At 55.5% G+C, this 18,654-nt stretch overlaps 1 protein-coding gene across 1 annotated transcript in view; it reads left to right on the top strand.

Annotated features, from left to right (window-relative positions):
- GRHL3 (grainyhead like transcription factor 3) overlaps positions 1–16,149 on the top strand; it is a 33,797-nt gene extending 17,648 nt beyond the window's left edge. The window contains exons 6-16 of the mRNA XM_046018220.1: positions 139–292; positions 503–614; positions 2,046–2,140; positions 4,248–4,406; positions 4,972–5,050; positions 5,172–5,305; positions 6,644–6,678; positions 7,827–7,915; positions 9,043–9,128; positions 11,580–11,644; positions 15,841–16,149. Coding sequence (XP_045874176.1) covers positions 139–292; positions 503–614; positions 2,046–2,140; positions 4,248–4,406; positions 4,972–5,050; positions 5,172–5,305; positions 6,644–6,678; positions 7,827–7,915; positions 9,043–9,128; positions 11,580–11,644; positions 15,841–15,955 — 1,123 coding nt within the window. The 3' untranslated portion in view covers positions 15,956–16,149. The remainder of the gene's footprint in view (positions 1–138; positions 293–502; positions 615–2,045; positions 2,141–4,247; positions 4,407–4,971; positions 5,051–5,171; positions 5,306–6,643; positions 6,679–7,826; positions 7,916–9,042; positions 9,129–11,579; positions 11,645–15,840) is intronic.
- The last annotated feature ends 2,505 nt before the right edge of the window (positions 16,150–18,654 follow it).

The following is an 18,654-nucleotide window of genomic DNA, read 5'->3' as shown; positions in this document are numbered from 1 at the left end:
GAGGCCCCGGGAGGTAGAATGGTTTCCCGAAGTCCCACAGCAAATCCACAGCACAGCTCTGCCTCCTACCGCACTGCCTTCTGGGATCCTCCTGCCTGATTGCTCAGCCTCATTGTCCTCTCCCTCTCCTCCCTGCAGTGACTTTGAATATACCCTGGGCTCCCCCAAAGCCATCCATATCAAGTCAGGAGAGTCGCCGATGGCCTACCTCAACAAGGGCCAGTTCTACCCCATCACACTGCGGACCCCGGCAGGTGGCAAGGGCCTTGCCTTGTCCTCCAACAAAGTCAAGGTATCTTGTCCCCAGAGCAGCTCGCGCAGCAGCTAGGATGGTTGGGCTGGCCCGGACTGACAAGGACCCTAGGGAGAGGGTGCCAATGCCATGGAATGGGGGACGCGGAGGTGAAAGGGCAGGAGCGCTGGACCAGGGCTCTGGGAGGGGACTGGGACTGCCTGGGTCTCTCCTGAGGCTGAGGGTCACGGCGGCCCGCTGTGCTTGCAGAGTGTGGTGATGGTGGTCTTCGACAACGAGAAGGTGCCCGTGGAGCAGCTGCGTTTCTGGAAGCATTGGCATTCCCGGCAACCCACTGCCAAGCAGCGTGTCATCGACGTAGGTGAGAGTCCCCTCAGACCCCCTTCCCAGTCTCTCGGTTTCTGTCTTTCTCTCTCTCTCTCTCTGTCTCTCTCTCTCTGTCTCTCTCTCTCTCTCTCACACACACACACACACACACACACACACAGAGCCCAATCAGGCCTTTCTGGCCTTGCCCCCTTCCCCAGCCCCCTGTGATCTCTGCAGAACTGAGTTCTCACCCCAGCTGTCTGCCTGGCCCGGGTCTGCAGATCCTGCACTGCGGGGGCGTTTGCAGGGATTTGCATCTGTGGGCTGGAAGCAGGGGCCTCTTTTCTGTTTGCTTTGGGGTAAACAGTGCCCTAGAGACCTCAGGAGTGTCTGATAAATAGACCCCTGGGAGGCTGGCCTTTGTGTCCCGGTGGGGGTCGGGGCTTAGCCCATTGAGATACAAATGCCTAAGACCACAGAGCCCGATTTGGAAAGTTGGAAGGATAGTGCAAGGCAGTTTTGCTTTGGGAGCTGGGCCCCTGGGGTTCTGTCAGCAGGGCCCGGAGAAGGGACAGGGGGAAGGGACAAGGGTGCTACCTTATCCCTGTCGTGGGCCCTGGGCTGTGCGGGAGGCAGCGCCCATCCTCCAGCCTCCAGGTTCTGGCTCCATCACTCTTCTTGACTGTGAGACCTGTGTCACCTCCCCGTTCTGGGCGTCAGTTTCTTGAGCTGTCAAGTAGAACAGGGCCAGCTGCCCTGCCTGCGCCCAGTGCTGTTTCCTCTGCCTTAAAGTCTCATGCGTCGGAGAACGGATCACTGGGGACACTCGCATGACTTGTCTGAGAGACCACACAGCCAGTGGGCAGGAGCCTGTGTCCAGGGGCCAAAGCTGAGCTCCAGTCCTTGCTGTGCCTTTTTGTGAAAGCCGGGGGACCCTGGCCAAGTGACCAGACTTCTCTGAGCTTCATTTTCTTTCCACATGTAAACTGAGGATTCATTGTGTCCTTGTGAGGATTAAGTGAGGGCTTGCCAGACTGTTCAGTGAGTGGTGGCCGTCCCACGGTTTGCTCACTGTCCGGCCAGTAGCTCGGCGTGAGGAGTCCTGGACTTACCAGTCCCCTTACCGTCACCGGCACTGCTCTTACTCCTTCTGCTCCTACTGTGTCTGGGAGACCCTCTAAGTCCCAATCCCACGGAAAACACAAACCTCCACCCAAAAGTGATGAGGGCCCAGGCCTAGCTGGCCAACTTAGGGATTCTCTGTGGGGTTTGGGCACATCTGCTTCCCAGGCTGGACCTCAGTTTTCCCATCTGTTACCCAGGGCACGACCGTCAGTCTCCCCTGCCAGACTGAAGCATGGTTCTGCGGGGAGAGGGTAAAAGTCCCTGCCAGGAATTAGACCCGGCTCCTAAAAGCCTCTTTCCCAGCATGTCCCCAGATCCCTTTCCTCCTGACTCTCCTTCTGGTCCCCTGTGGTTCCAGCTGACTGCAAAGAAAACTTCAACACTGTGCAGCACATTGAGGAGGTAGCCTACAACGCCCTGTCCTTCGTGTGGAATGTCAACGAGGAGGCCAAGGTTAGTGCATGGCTGTGGCAGGGCTGGGCCCCTCAGAAGTCCGCAGGTAGGGAACGAGAATTGTGGTAGCTGCTCTGATGAGAACACCTGTGGAGGAGGCAGGATACAGAGTGAAAGAGAAGTGCAGACTTCCAGAAAGGCTAGGCCTATGTCCCAGCCCTGTGACCTTGGACCAGCGCCTTGCCTGTAAACTTGGGATCCAACGATAGCACCAACTGAGGGGCTCACATGAGGGTCACGTGCGATAAGTAAAGGGTAGAAGCCAGCCTGGCTCAGCAATAGGGGCAGTTGTGGTGAATGGCACCCACCCATTCACCAGAAGGGAAAACCGAGCCAGGTTTCCCGACTTGCAGGCCAGTTGGGGTGCAGGAAGAATGCTTTGGGTTCTGCTAGAGGAGGCCGAAGTCCCAGGGACTTCACTTCTTAAAAAGGCAACCATAAAAAGGGAACAATAGTCTGCCTCCGAGGGTTGTGGTGAAGATTCCCTGGGATCATGCATGTCTCAGAAACAGGCCCAGTGCCAGACCCATCTGAGAGGCCTGAAAGTGGAGCCTCTGGTGATTTTTTTCATCCCAGCCACTTAGTGCCCAAGGCCAACTCACCGAGTGCCTCTGGGCCTCTCTGTGCCTTGATTTCCTGTTTGGAGAGCCAGCATTGTGGAAAGGGCACTGGTCTGAGACCCCAGGCTGGGTGACCTTGGGCCTGTCCTTTGTCTCCTTGGGCCAGGCCCACCATCTCAGACCAGGGTTGGGTCCAGCTCATGGCAAGGGCATTTCTGGCCTGGACAAGCTGGAGGGCTGGCCTCACTGGCTGCCCCGCCGAGGCTGCCTGGAGAAAACAGAGCTGAAGGGGGCTCTGAAAACACAAAGGAAGGCACAAAAGTGAGGGATTATTAGTTTTCAAACAGATGCCAGGGGCTGGAGGAGGAGCGGGAGGGAGGCGGGGAAAGAGTTTCGTAGGAAGGGAGCGGTGGGTTTCGGTTGGGATTTTCTCACAGCCCCTGAAGCCCCCAGGCGTGGGTCTTTCTCAGGTGTGAGCTGGGTGGGAGCTGCATTAGGGCTGAGTTGGCTGAGGGGGAGGTATGTCTGGTATGCGTCTGGGGGCCTGGCCCCCACAGCAGAGGAGGGAAGGGGGTCCACAAAGGCCCCACACCCCACCCCTACCTGGGCAGGTCAGGATCACTTCCAAGGGAAACGTCCCAAGGAACAGTGGCCAGTCTGGAGTGGGGTCTGGTTCTGGCACCCCAGGGAGGAGTCAGTCAGGTAGAGAGTCACCAGGCGAGCCTGCCAGGGAGTCTCTGGGCTGGGACTCACCCCAGACTGGGCCTCCTAGGCTTTGGGTTGAGACTCCTGTGGTCCCACTCACCACAACAGGCCATAACATGCCAAGCCCACTAGGGGCTCCATGCGCCCTCACAGCCACACGCAGTAGGTTTAATTATCCCCATTTTGCAGGTAAGGAAACTGAGGCTCTGTGAGGTTATTGTACTCTTCTAAAGCCACATGGCCAGTGAGTGGCCGAGCCCAGTTTCCCAACTCCAGTCCGGGTGGCCCCATGTCCAGGCTCATTCTGCTGCCATGTGGAAACATCTGCAGCTGACCCCTCTACTCAGAGCCCCTGTTTCCTTGGCTGTAAAAGGCGGGGGACAGGTCCAGTGATGGCTGGCGCTGGTAGGCAAGGGCGCAGAGGGGCAGGGTCTCACCTCTGTGGCTCGAGGTCAGTGGGAAGGTGGTCTTCCGGACCCAGGGGGAAAGGGCTATGGCCCTTCCATACCTCCTCACTCTGGGTGGCAGAACAATGAGGCTCTGGACTTTCATGAAAGCCCCTGAGGGACCCCTCATCTCCCTCTCAGGGCCTTGATCCTTTGGGCTGCCCTGGGCAGTCTAGTGGGAGCTGCCTCACCCCCTGGGCCGCACCCACACCCCTGTGTCCCCTGGGGAAGGCTGGCGCGCCACCCCGAGCCCCAGTCTGGCCATCGGTGGTGGTGATGGGTGCCTTCCAGGGGCGCCACTGCCCGGGCGCACAGTAGGCTCAGTGAGCAGTGCTCGAGGGACAGCAGGGCTGGCGCAGGGCCCGCTGTTTCTCCAGCTCCCCTGTCTGTCCCCAGGTGTTCATCGGTGTCAACTGCCTCAGCACAGACTTCTCCTCGCAGAAGGGGGTAAAGGGTGTCCCCCTGAATCTGCAGATCGACACCTATGACTGCGGCTCAGGCGCCGAGCGCCTGGTGCACCGAGCCATCTGCCAGATCAAGATCTTTTGTGACAAGGTGGCCGGGGTTGGGGGCTCTGGGAGGGGGAAGGGCCAGCCCCCACTGGTGTGCCCTCCCCAGCCATGCGGGGTGTGTCTGTCTCTCTCTGCTTCTTGCTCTCAGCCCGTCTCCCTCTTCTGTGGGCTTGTCATTGTCTGTCCTGGCCTCGAAGTATATTTTCCTCCCTTTCTCTATGCTGCTGTCTCCCCTCCCGTTCTTTTTCTGAAGATCTCTTTCTAGATCTCTCTGAAGATCTCTCCATGTGTCTTTCTGTGTCTGTCACTCTCATGTTTCTCTTTCTTCTCCTTGTCCCTCTTTCACTTCACTTTCCTCATGCTTTTCTGTCTGTTCCTCTCTTTCCACGTCTGTCTGTCTCTCATGGCCTGGACTGACTTCAGACAGGGCTGGGCTGGGCTGGGCCCGGCGGGTTGGCCACTGCTACTTTCCCATTTCCTGGTCTCACTCTGGGAAGACGGCAGCTCTAGAAGTCTGGCAGCCCCGGAAGGCTGGCCCGTAGTTAAGATGCAAGACAGCCAGCCCTTCCCAAGACCCTTGGTGACCCCTGTTCCCCTCTTCCCTGCAGGGAGCAGAAAGGAAAATGAGGGATGATGAGCGGAAGCAGTTCCGGAGGAAGGTCAAGTGCCCGGACTCCAGCAGCAGTGGTCAGTGGGGATGGGCCAGGGGCTGGGCTGGCCTGGGGCAAAGGGGAGATGGAGACTGGAGGGCAGAGGCTGGGGTGCAAATGGAGGGGTCCCAGACACAGTGCTTTCCTTTTCCCATCAGGCATCAAGGGCTGCCTGCTGTCTGGCTTCAGGGGCAATGAAACCACATACCTGCGGCCCGAGGCTGACCTGGAGACCCCGCCCGTGCTGTTCATCCCCAACGTGCACTTCTCCAGCCTGCAGCGTCCTGGAGGGGTGAGAGTCTCAGGCCAGAGAGGGTCTCAGCCCCTGGCCGGGGGCGGGGAGAGGGTGCAGAGCCCCCTGCCACACGGCCACAACAGGCCAACTTAGACGAGCTTAGGTCCCGATACTTTTTACATCAAAACAAAGATACTTTTATAGAATTCCATGGGACTAAAGAATGGACCCATGTTCGTACATTAGTGACCTTTTATACTGAAGAGAAGGACTTCATAACTGTCAAAATGTTTATGCTTGGAGCACTCATGGAGGTTTCTAGTTTCTGAGCCCCAAATTAGATGGTGGCTGACTCCCATGGGTGGTCATGGCAACGCTTGTGAGCGCTCACTACACGCTAGGCACTGCTCTCAAGGCCCCCCACGCACCACCTTCTCACTCCCTCCTTGCCTCCCTATCAGCTGGATGCTGTCCTTCTCCCTGGATTCGTGGGGTGGACATTGAGACCCAGGGACCACACCCCACAGCACAGGCAGAGCCAGGGTTTGGACCCAGGCACCTTGGCTTCAGAAGCCAAGCCCAGGAACCCTACAGCCGCTCTCAGGCTGGGAAGCCATCCGCACAGCACGTCAGTGGGGGAATCAGGATGGGTGAGCCTGGCTAGTAGTTTGCTTCCATATAAACAGTCTGATTCTCCTTCCATCAAGGATCCCTCCCCCACTGCCATGCAGGTGAGAACGTTTGCAGAGATAGCTCTTGCTGTCCAAGATGCGTTCAGTGCTCTGACTTCAAACTATAAGAGGTTATGGAACCGAAAGGGCAGCCAGTACTGATGTGGCCAGTGGCACATACTTCAAGCCCTTCCTGTGTCCGCCATCCTCCCATCACTGCCCCCCCCCGCCCCAGAAGCAGTTCTGTGGCCCCATAATCTGATGGCTGCATGACCCCAGTTCCTCTCCCTAGACAGAGGCCCCAAGTCAGGAGATGGCCACTCTCCTGGGATTAAGGGCCCTGTGGCCAAGTGGACAGCTGCTCCGTGGGGAAGAGAGGGGACGTGTTCCCAGCTGCAGGGTGGTGTGCAGTCCTGGCCCTTCTGGGCGAGCTGGGTTCAGGTGGGGCGCACGGGGTCTGCCATATTTCTTCGGCATCTCCTGTGTCCACCAAGTCCCCGACTGGTTCTCCCTGGGGTGGATGCGGCCTTTCGTCTCACCATCGCAGCTCACTTAAGAGGACTTAGTCTGAGCAGAATGAGCTGGAAAGGCATTCCAACTGCATCTCCCCTCCCACCTCCCCCCATCAAAGATTGGGCCCCCTCCTCCCAGCAGGCCTCCAGCAGTGGAGGGCCCCTCTCATCTTCCTGCGTTTGATGGAAAATGTCTTTTGTCTTCATTGCAGGCAGTGCCCTCGGCGGGTCAGAGCAGCTCCAACAGGTACGGAGAGAGACAGCGAGGGGCCTCCTCACCCCCTCCCCGCCCCCACCTGGCCCTCCACTGCTTGCGCTGCACACCCCCCAAGCCAGGGCCGGGGCACCGAGGAAGCAGCCAGGAGACTCTGCCCCCAGCCCTCAAGCTAGATTCATGCTCCTTTCTCACTGAAACTGCCCACGTTTTTATGGGTCTGTTTTATGTGAAAAGTTGGCGAATCTCTGGCGAGACACATGCTTGTAAAAAGCGAAAGGAGAAGCCTCCGAGATGGTAGAGCAGATTTGGGGAGCAAGGAGGGGACGCTGTGCCGCAGGACTGATTGGGGGGTCCACACCTCACCAAGACTCCAGGAGGCGAGGGAGGGGCCTGGTGACTTGTCCCCTCCTGACGTCCTTCTCTCTGTCAGCCTGGAGGTCTGTCTGAGGGGGAGCATGGCCTCGCGGGCCCAAGGCAGGGATGAGAAGGTGGTGGGTGAAAGGGAAAGCTCGTTTGTTGTTGGTCTCAGTGTCCTGCCCCCATAAACAAGGGGTGCCTTTCAGGAGGGGCTTCCATACCAAATTAGGTCACCTGTCCCCCCACCACAGCCCCCACGGGACAGGCAAGCTGGGGTTTTTGCTCTCCTTGATGGATGAAGAAGCCAAGGCTCAGAGAAGTGAAGTGACTTGGCTAAGCTCACACAGCGCTGGCAGGCTGGCACCTCAGTGTGCCTTACTCCAAATCCCGTAGCCCTGCCCCCTCTCCCCACTGCCCATCCAAGTGGATTCTTTCAAAAACCCATCCTACTGATGGTGAAACAGTCGTCATTCCCCGAGGCCCCGCTGCGCCCCACATGCGTCTCTGGAAGCTGTCTGCGTAATCTCCTGCAGCCTCACGACTTCATACTTTATGAAGTCTTGTTATCATTGTTTCATCACCCCCATTGGATAGATGGGGGCCCTGAGGGACTAAGGGACTCCCCGGAGTCACCCAGCTAGTGAGTGGGATTTGAACCCAGGCTGTCCCAATTCTAGAACCTTCTGCTTTCACCGCCATCCCACTGCTTTGGGTCTGCCCTCATGGGATCTTCTGTGCCTCTGGGGTCCCTTCGGACTCTGGGATCCCCCTGGGTTTCTCACGAGCCCCTCCCTTTCCCCTCTGTCCCTCCTTCCCCCCAGGCTTCCTCTGAAACGCACCTGCTCACCCTTCGCTGAGGACTTTGAGCCTCTGCCCTCCAAAAAGACCAAGGAAGACGATCTTCAGAGAGGTACCTTCACTCCCGGCCCATCCGTTGTTGGAGCCTACCACAGAGTCCCCAGCTCCCCATGAAACAGGCCCCAAAGCCTCAAACACCTACCAGGGCCCAGGCAGCCAGGGCAGCATCCATCCCAGCAGAGAAGGCGCAAGGGGCTCCCTTACTCCTCAGAGCTGGAGTTGGGCAAAGGCTTGAGAGTGGGGTGGGGGTCAGGGGAAAGCCCCCGGTGCTTGGAGAGAGGTCCATGGAGCTGGAGGGCTTCTGTCTCCTCTGGCTTTGCTGGACACCGGCATCCTGTGGCAGCTGGCAAAGGCAACAGGCTCATTGCGTTGGGCAAGTGGCCGCCTTCTCTGCTGGGGTCGGGGGCGGGGGGATGGAGAAGAGTTGGGTTTCCATACCTGGCTTTCTGGCTTTGACAGCCTAAATCTGTGACTTCCTGGGAGAGGGGGACATGCCCAAACCTCTGGGAGGCTGTAGCTGATTATCAAGAAGAAACCAATCAGCAACTAAGATCAAAAGCTTCTGGCAACCTTGAATTGAGCCTTGTACTACACTTATTTTTTTGTTTTTTGGGGTTTTTTTTTTTGCACTTGGTATTTAAAATGTCATGTCATTAATTCCCCAACAACTCTGAAATAGAGGGCAGAGCCACCTCCATTTCCCATTTGGATAAAGTGAGGTTCAGTGATGGGAAAGTGTCTTCAAGGTCACCTATAGCTGGCAGGCAGCAGAGCAGGGAGGGATTCGAGGCTGCCCAAATCAGCCCAGTCTGAGAGTGGGACCTGCAGAGCTGGGTGGTATTTCCCATCAGGGTACAGACACTCAGCAGGAATTTGCCCTTTCTGCAGACATCAGCCTTATGGTAAAAATAACATTTTGGGGGGTGCCTGGGTGGCTCAGTCTGTTAAGCGTCTGCCTTCTGCTCAGGTCACGATCTCAGGGTCCTGGGATCGAGTCCCACATCAAGCTGTCTGCTCAATGGGGAGTCTGCTTCTCCCTCTCCCTCTGTGCTCTCTCTAATAAATTTTTTTAAAAACTTTAAAAAATAATATTTTTGAAGATTCTCCCATCCCCTGAGGTATATTCCCAGGCTCGTTTGTCCTCCCCTTACCACTAAAACCCACCTCTTTGCCTCTCAGTTCTGTTGTATGTGCGGAGGGAGACTGAGGAAGTGTTTGATGCTCTCATGTTGAAGACCCCAGATCTGAAAGGGCTGAGGAATGCGGTAAGAGGCTCTGGGACCCCCTGCCCCCAGCTCTGGCCAGACCCCCATTCTGTGTTCCTGTCCCCCACCCCTCATGCCACAGTTCTGATTTTGCACAGGAAGGCTCTGAGGAGGAATACACTGGAACCCTGGCTTTCTGATGTCCCACCCCACTTAGGGGGGGCCTCCAGGCCTGGCTGGTGGGGGCGTGCCTCTGTGATGTTATCTCCCAGCCAGAACCCTGGCTCCACCCTGGGAGTCACACACACCATAAATCCTCCTTAATCTGATGGCTGCTGTCTGACAGGCCAGAGCTTTTTGTTGGCTTTGCAAACCTGTTTCTGTTTTAATGGGAATGAAACCCAAAAAGGCCAGGCCCCAGAGACACTCTTCTTTCTCTTCCAGAGGGGCCTCATTCCTGCAGCTTGTGGTTGGCTGGGGGGCGCCGGGTGGGGGTGGTGGCAGCAAAAGGTGGTGTCTCCGCAAGGAGACCTTCCCTAGCCCTCCCCCAAACTACCAGAGAGCGGGTGAAACAGCTTTGAATGAGACCCACAGCAGTTTTGTGGCTCAGCGAAGAACTGAGCAAACATGAGCCTCCACCAGGGCCCGCTGGGCTCGAAGGCTGAACCACACAGGACAGCCAGAGGGTTCCAAGATGGCGGGCCGGGGAAGGGAGAGTGAACAGAGAGTAACACCAGCTACCTTTTACTGAAGACCCACTATGTGCCAGGCATTTTGTCAGGCATGCAGCGTTTGCTAGCTCACCAAATTCTCCTAACACCCCCCAAAAGTGGGTACTGTTATTATCTGTTCATTTCCATGAGGAAAGAGCCTCCCAGCAGTCAGGCGACTTACCCAAGTGTCTAGAAGTCACAGAGCTGCAGTCCAGCTCAGGCTCTCTCCACTCTGCGTTACCCTCCTGGTTCCTTTACAGATCGTCCTCCCTGCTTGGTTGGCACCAGCCCCAGAAGCTGGCCTCACGAAAGTCTGTTAATGTTACCTGAACATTAACTCAGCGTCTTTGGGTTGGACTGTACCTAAAAGGGTCCCCATCTTGTATTTGAGCTCTGTTCCCAGTAGCTCTTCCAAGTGGATACCCACTCTTGACTTGTATACTCCCAGGGATGGAGAGCTCACCACCATACAGGGCAGCCTATGCTGTCTTTGTGCAGCTTATGGTTAGGAAGTTCCTGAGTTCTTCTTTAGACTGAATTGAGATCTTCCTCCTGGTAGCTTCCAGCCATATCGCCATCCACGTAAATAGTCTAAGAATTTTTCTGGCTCGGAAGGATCTCTGTCAGGATAGAGAATAAGTGAGAAGCTGAATCTGATCCTCTTCCTAAAAGGCCCAGAGAGGACCTCAGCCTGAAGCCCTTGGTCTGGGGCTTGCTGCCGCTTCAAGGCAGTTAACAGCAGACAGCAACCTCTGACTGAGCCTCTCACCAGGGTGAGACCCTGGGCTGGGCCCTTCACATCATCTTCTCAGTTCCCGAGGAGAACCACACTGTGTGGACCTCCCATGCTCACTCCCGTTTTATAAAGAGGAAGCTGGGGCTCAGCGAAGTAAGGGGACTCGCTCAGAGTGTGCGCTCCTGGTGGTAGAGCTAGGACCAGACCAAGTCTGTCAGCCCCAGAGGTAACTTCCGGCTGTCTGGGGACAAGTGAGCTGGCTCTGGTGGCGTGAGCTCAGGCAGGCCACTCACAGGCCTCTGAGCCTCGGGCTCCCCAGGACACCAATGTCCTGGGATATGATGGGGCAGGAAACCTGGGACCTGGCTGGGCCTAGGGTGCATGGTTTATCCTCGTGGAACCCGGCCTCCTCACCCATCCGATGGGGTTCATCATGCCTGCCTCAAGGGGGACACTACCCAGGCGATCCCCCTCACGACGGGACAGGAACCTCTCCAGGGCTCCCCTTCGAAAACAACAGTGACCATTTAGGGAGGTCTTCCTCACTCCGGGAACTGCCCTGAGGGTTTCAAACGGGCCAGTTTGGTCCCTTCCTCTAGCAGCCCTACAAGCCAGGCGCATGACCGTCTCTGCCGCTAGCTCACCCAGAGTCGGCAGGGGCTGAGTGGGGGGCCTTGGGCACTGGCTTTGGACAGGGGCTGGGGAACCTGAGGGATGCTCTTTGGGATATAGTACAGTCACGAAACGTGTAGTCTGTCAAGGGTCTGCTGTGTTGCGGGAAAGCTTATAACATACAACGGGAAGCAAAAAAAGTTCTATAAAGCTACCCATGTGGAAGATAAAAAAAAAATCTACCCCGTGGCCAAAAGATGGGCAAGAGCGCGCCCACATGTTCGTCTCTGAGAAACAGGATTATGGACAATTGTGACCTTCTTCTTCGCATTTTTCCACAGTAGGGATGTGTATTACTTTTATAACCAGGAACTAGAAGTCAGGGTATAGAAGGCTGGAATGGATCCAGTTTGGGCAGCAGATAACAAACCCCCTACTGCTCTCTTCCAGATCTCTGAGAAGTATGGCTTCCCTGAAGAGAACATTTACAAAGTCTACAAGAAATGTAAGCGGGGGTAAGTGCTCAGAACAGCTCTCCCTCCCGTGACCCCCTCGTGGCCCCTTTCCCTCTGAAATATTGGCTCAGGGAGCTCCCAATGCATTGGCTTTGTGGAGAGTTCAAGGGCTGTGGGGTTGGAACGAAAGCCCCCAGTCAGGCAAGGCCACTTGTAGAGATGAGACACTGACCAACACCGGGAAGGAAAGAAGAGGCAGACAGAGGGAAGGGTCTTTGTAGAGACCACAGGTGGAGGCCAGTGCAGGCCCAGAGATTAGAAGAGTCAGACCCGGGGCGCCTGGGTGGCTCGGTGGGTTAAAGCTTCTGCCTTTGGCTCGGGTCATAATCTCAGGGTCCTGGGATCAAGCCCCACTTCGGGCTCTCTGCTCAGGGGGGAGCCTGCTTCCTCCTCTCTCTCTGCCTGCCTCTCTGCCTACTTGTGATCTCTGTCAAATAAATAGATAAAAAATCTTTAAAAAAAAAAAAAAAAGAAGAAGAAGAAGAAGAAGAGCCAGACCCAAGTCCCGAGGCCATGGGATAGCCAAGATCATAATGCTGGCCCTAGTGACTACCATCCCCTCGTCTGCCTACCGTGTGGCAGATGTGAGACTACACATATCCCACTTAACTTTCACAGCCACGCTACGAGGTAGACACCATGACTCACACTTCACAGATAGGGAAACTGAGGCTCAGAGGCTCTAAGCAATATTCGGGAGCAAGAACAGCGGAGGAAAGGCAAGGAGGCTGAAGGGCCCAGTAGGGCCTCCGGTTGAGTCAGGGGCCCAAGGAGGGAGTGGCTGGGGAGGAGTCTGGAAAGGGAGCGGTGACCGGGTGTGGTTTTGAGGGAGTGCTCCCCTACCCCCACCCTGGGATGCTCCACAGGCCTCCACCTTCAGGTCTGGATGAGGCAGGAGGGAGCAAAGCTTTACCTTCCAGAGGGCAGGGCAATGTGGGTCACTGGGGATTAGTGCTGAACACCACCACAGCAGCCTTGGCTACCTGTCCAGGAGAGCCCTTGGCGGGGGATGGGGAGATGGAGGGTCACGTGGTGACTGCTTCCCCTCCCCCAGATTTTTGTCCCCTGGTCAGAGCCACTGAGCTGGACCCTCATAGCCCTTGCTAACTGAGTCCCTGCACCAGCCCAGCGTGGGGCCTCCAGGCCATAAGGAATTGTTTGCACCATTCCCTGCCCAGAGGACGCACTCCCAGCCCCCTGCCTGCAGCTCAGACCCTGTCCTCCTGCTCACAACAGTGTAACTCTGGCCACACTTACTGTGGCCCCAGGAAGGTGCTTGGGCACCGCCCCGTGGCTACTGTCTGTGGGCTTTCCTTCTTAGAAGGCTTTGCAAAGGCAGGCAGGATTTGTACCCAGGCAGCGGCCCCATCCAGGCAGGCCCAGGGGCTGGCCTCCCACCCTCCCTCCTCCTTGGTTCCCACCCAGCCTCCCACAGAAGGGCACGGGGGAGGGGGGCTGTCCTGCAGCCCCTGGGAAAGGACCCGTTTGGTTTTGGTTGTATGAGTATCTAGGGTTTTGTGTGTTTTTTCCTTCCAAGTTTCGGTTTCAAACCGGGGCTCACACGCTCTCTGGAGCGGAATCCTCCTCGCAGAGGGCAGGCTCTGCTTTGCCCGGACAAGCCCAGCCCCACTTCCCCTTCGATGCCAGTGCCTGCGCCCCTGGCTGCAGCCCTACTTGTAGCCGGCCTCCCTTGGGTCCCACAGTCTGGACCACGGGGCTAGGCAATGGGTGTGTGTGTGTGTGTGTGTGTGTGTGTGTGTGTGTGTGTGGTGGGGAAATCCTACAAGGATGCCTGGGTCCCACTGGCAGAATCTTTCCCTTAAGCCCTAGCCAGCTATTTAAATCCAAATTTTAATAGCTCCCATGTGTGGAGCACCTTCTGTGTGCGAGGCGCTGGGCTGAATAACTCTCCAACATCATCTCATTGACCTTTTGAGTTTGGTATGAAGTTCTGTGTTTCTAGAGATGAGGAAACTGACGTTCAGGGAGTCCCAGGGTCCCAGTGAGTACCTAGCAACCTGTCTAAAGCCTGTGCAGGCACCCACTATTTTACCTTGCCTTCTGCTTTTTCCTCTGACCGCTAAGCAATGTGCAAATAAAGGCCGTGGCCAGGCCTTTCATTCGCTTGGCCCCATGGCCCAGGGCGTCACTCAGCCACCCTTCAGAGGAACCCTACACCCCATACACACCCCCTACCATGAAGACCTCAGGCCTAGGGTCATCCGAGATGCTTAAATGAGAAGAGTCTGCAAAGAAAAAACCTTTTGGGAAAGGAGAGGCCAAGGTCATCTACCACCTCCCACGGCATCACACTCTATTCCAATCAGCGGCCTCGTTTATTTTCACAGAACCCTCCTGAAAGTCCTGTGGACAAAGGTAGATACAATCAGCTTTACAAGCACCACTGAATGCTTGAAAGATGAACAAATACATTCTTTGGCTGGTAGCCGGCCAAGGGTTTCCGGCAAACCAGGACAGAAGACAGCTAGAAGTTGGCAAGGGACAAGAGGCCCCTGTTCTGGGGCAGCGGTTCCCAGCAAGCCCAGCTGCTAGGGCCCAGTTGTCACTGCCCTCAAGGGGGAAGGGTCTGGGGTCTTGTCTGGGGCACCTTGTGTGGAGGCGTGCCCGCTGGGCCCGCTGGGAGCTCTGCTGGGACGTGGGCGGAGGCGCCTTCAAGTTCATGCAGGCAAAGCTCTTGGTGCCCAGCACCCAGAAGCACCCCGGAAATATCACCATCAGAAACCCACATAAACCTGGCCCGCTGACCCAGCACACACCCCTCTGTCCCAGCCTGCAGCCCCCAGACAGAGATCCCTCTGTGAGATGAAGGAATGGCTGATGGGATCTGAGAAAGTGGGAACCTGTAATTAGGCCCCGGCAGTCAGCACCCTGGCCTGGGAGCCTGAGACCAGCCCTGCTTCCAGAAAGTAGCTGCGTCCGGCTACAGCGGCTCAGAGGCCGGGATGTAGGCCAGAGGTTTAGGCTCACTCCTTCAGCAAGGTCTCCTTCTTCTGGACCTGGGGGATGGCAGGGACAGGGCTACTGCCTCCTGTGGTGGGGGGTCCCCTGGAAAACAGACGGCTACCCGTCAAGAGCAGTAGTCTAAGACCCGTAGCCCCCGACTCCTGCCCCACTTGAAACTGAACTCTGAACTCTCATCTGAACTCTTCCCCAGGCCTGGATTTTGCCTTTCTCATATACGCCACTTCCTAACTTCTATGTATAGGATTTTTTGTTTTTCTTTCTAAAAAATGGTACAGTGGAGAGAGACAAAAGTCTGGACGCAAGTCCCAGATGTGCCGTCTGTTAATGGTGTGACCTCAGGCAAATGACTGCTTCTCTGAATCTCAGCTTCCCCATCTATCACTCAGAGTAATAAGGTTCTAAGGATTCCTTTTCTCAGGCTCTACTAGATTCTAAGCTCCTGGAGGGCAAGGTCTAGGATCTCTGAGTGGCCCTTGTTTTTGTTTGGAGCAGGGCCCTGCCGGTGGAGAGGCCTCAGTCAATGCTAGTGGTGGTGGGGGATGGATGAAGACACCCACCTCCATGACAAAGGGGACGCTGATGGGGTCGGGCCTGAGAAACCCTTTGTCAGGGAATCAGCTGCCAGCAGGGTGCCCTTCTGCATACACAGTGGCTTTGACGACCTGTGCCCTGCCGAGGGCCAAGCATGGAGGCCCTTTCCCTCTTGGGTTGGCCCAAGTCCCTGCCTAGAGAGTGTGGGGAGAGAGGGCTGAGCCCTTTGAGTCTCTTGCTCTGTCAGTGAGGTTTCAGCTTAGTGAGGGTGGAACCAAGAGGGGCCTCATGTGGCACCTGCCGCTGGCTCAGGCAGGCCTACCTGAGCGACACATCACAGCCTCTTAGCGAAGCCAAACCATGCTGGTCCCCCCACCACGCCTCTTGTGACTGAACTCTCACTCCGTGTCCGAGTTCTGTCTGGCTTGGGGACGAAGGAGCACTGCGTCTTCCCCAGTCAGTCTGGTGCCATAGGGGCCGTGATTGGAGGTGTGGCCTGGCCGCTTGGGGATCGTGCCTTCGACCTCTGTTGTCACGATGGTCAGGAGCCCATTCATGACGTGCCTGAAATGTTGGGGGGCACCCAATAGGTAGGAACCAGTACTGTCATCCTTACCACCCAGAGGCCCTAAAAACAAGGGGCCTGCCACATTCTGGACGCATCTCCTCTTCTCTTCCAGAATCTTGGTCAACATGGACAACAACATCATTCAGCACTATAGCAACCACGTCGCCTTCCTGCTGGACATGGGGGAGCTTGATGGCAAGATTCAGATCATCCTTAAGGAGCTGTGAGGCGCAGGCCTCCACCCCCTGGGGACCCCTGGGGTGGGCCCCAGGCAAGGAGCCGTCTGGGAAGTGGCCCCACACTGCACACAACCTGTCTTCGTGCCTCAGTGCCGTTACTTGAATGCCCTCACATTGCAAACTCACAGATGCCAAGTCAGGAAGGGACCTGGGAAGTGTCCTGACCTGAACCCCAACTCATGCTTGAATCTACGCTGGATTTCCTGCCAGCGCCCACCCACCAGAGTCAGCGCCATCTTGGCTAACATCCCCACAGCCTGCCTCCGCGTCAGAAGAGCTCGTCCTTTCAGTCCATCTCCTGGTTGGCTGCTCAGATGGTGGAAGCAGACCCTCTTTCCCAGAGCTTCCTTGACTCTTATCCAGCTTTCATTCTTGACTCTTCTATCAACTTCAGGCCTTTGGTCGATTAACTGGAAAACTCTCGATTTTCAGTGCAAACAATTTTTAAATGTTACCAGAGTGGAAACACTCTCTTTCTCATGGAATTCCTCGGTAGAAGATGTAAATAATCAAGCTGATTCATTGGAACAAAGAGCTGCTCTAAACAGCTTCCATACCTGTTTGCTCATGTACACATTTCTTATTTACAATTTTCATTTATGTTATATATATAGAAGTATATATTGTATATACATGCAACATTTTATATTTTTCATGGATACATTTTTATCATTTCAAAAAATGTGTATTACACATTCTTGGACTATTTTTTTTTAGCTGTTATTCAGTTATGCATTTTGTATACTCACATGGTATTTAGTAATAAAATTCTACGTATGTATTACTTCAAATACTACACTTGTTCCTTCTGTGAAAGTCTTCCCAGGAGGAGAGGGTGAAAGCTGATTAGGCCCACCTCCTCTCGTCCTGTGGGTAGTTTACCCTGGACTCCAAGGCCGGTGGTGCATGCTGGGCACTGGAGAAGCAGAGGTGCCCACCGGAAGCCAGCAGGATCCTGATGTCAGGATCTCACACAGTCCCACAGGCTGAATGTTGTGACCTTAGGACCATTGACTAGAAATGGAGAAGTCCCAGGAAGGTTCCAGGATGGCCTTGCCAAGGACTGCAGAACTGGGGCCAGTAGGCAGAGCCCAAGGCTGGGAGCCACGTGACCTGATTTCTTTTATAAAGATTTTTTTTTTTTTAATTTATTTGACAGACAGAGATTTCAAGTAGGCAGAGAGGCAGGCAGAGAGAGAGAGAGGAGGAAGCAGGCTCCCTGCTGAGCAGAGAACCCGATGCGGGGCTCGATCCCAGGACCCTGGGACCATGACCTGAGCCGAAGGCAGAGGCTTTAACCCACTGAGCCACCCAGGCGCCCCCACGTGACCTGAATTCTTATGCCACTTCTGCCCCCACACTCCGGGCCAAGTCATAGTCCCTGCAGCTGACTCTGCGGCTTACAGAAATGGGTGCTCCCCTCTCTTCCCAGCTCTGCGGTCATGACATCATGTTGGTCCAGGGGGAGTATTTATACCCCAGAACTGATAAGTTGTCAATTGTACGTTTTTAAAAACCTACAAAGCAAGGTTTTTATTTCCTCTGGAAACAAGTGACAAATGAGAACGTCTCTTCCTTCCTTCCTCCCTCCCTCCCTTCTTTCCTTCCATCCTTCCATCCCTTCTTCCTTCCTTTCTTCCTCCCTCCATCCCACCTTCCCTACCTTTTTTCTTCCTTCCTTCGCCAGCTTCCTAGCACACCACCACCTGTAGGCCTCAGTTTCTTTGGCTATGAATGCGGGACCTGGATCTACATGGGTCTTTGTAACTATCATCTTTAAAGCTCCAGAGCTGATTGGTGGGTCTCAGAGGCCCCTTCGATGTGGGGGAAGGGATAGCTGCAACCCTGAGGAACCTCCTGACTTCACTTCTGGCAGATCAGCTTTTCGCCTTTTATACATCAGGGTTTCCCATCAACTTTTGTTTGAACAAAACTTTTAAAACGTTTGTAAACCACAGGTATCTCCAAGAGCCCCTCAACTCTGACAGTCAGAGCCAGTAGTCCTAATTCCCACCGCGCTGCCTGGAGTCAGGGCTGGGGCTGACTAGGACTAGGGTCAGGCCAGCAAATTTCAGGCACAAAATTTAGGAGTCAAGAGCCAGCAATTATGATAAACCAATGCAATGTTTTGTTTGGTTTGGTTTTTTATAAAGGCAAAAAAAAAAAAAAATCCACGATTAACAAAATATCAGTATTTGATGCCTGGATCAGTATTACTGGTGTCTCCTGGGGCCTCAGACCCCCATAGGGCTCACATGGCATAGCTCGAGGGACCCTGTAGGCATCCAAGTGCCTGCATCCATCCGGGCCTCACTACAGCTATGACGTCACCCAAGCTGTCAGCTCAGGACGACGCAGGAAGATGGGATGGCTGGGTGTGTGCAGAGGGCCAGCACCCTGCCAGGAGCACTGGGGGTGCTCAGCACCTGTTCGTTTCCTTCCTTCTTGAGCTTCCTGCCACCGCGCCTCCCAGAAGCATCTGGGAAGCAGGCAGGTGGCACTTCTCCCCCTTGGTTTGCCCCTGGGAATCACCTGGGCAGCTTTCACCCCCCCCCCCACTGCCCAGACCCCTGGCTCGGAGCATTCCTTTATCTATTTTTTAAAATTTTGTTTGTTTTGGGGAGCCTGGGTGGCTCAGTCTTTGAGCACCTGCCTTCGGTTCAGGTCGTGATCCCGGGGAGTTGGGA

This window comes from Meles meles, chromosome 1, assembly GCF_922984935.1.
Source record: "Meles meles chromosome 1, mMelMel3.1 paternal haplotype, whole genome shotgun sequence".
Taxonomy (NCBI): domain Eukaryota; kingdom Metazoa; phylum Chordata; class Mammalia; order Carnivora; family Mustelidae; genus Meles; species Meles meles.
Note: the sequence above shows the minus strand (reverse complement) of the source record. Positions and strands in the feature narration are given on the sequence as shown.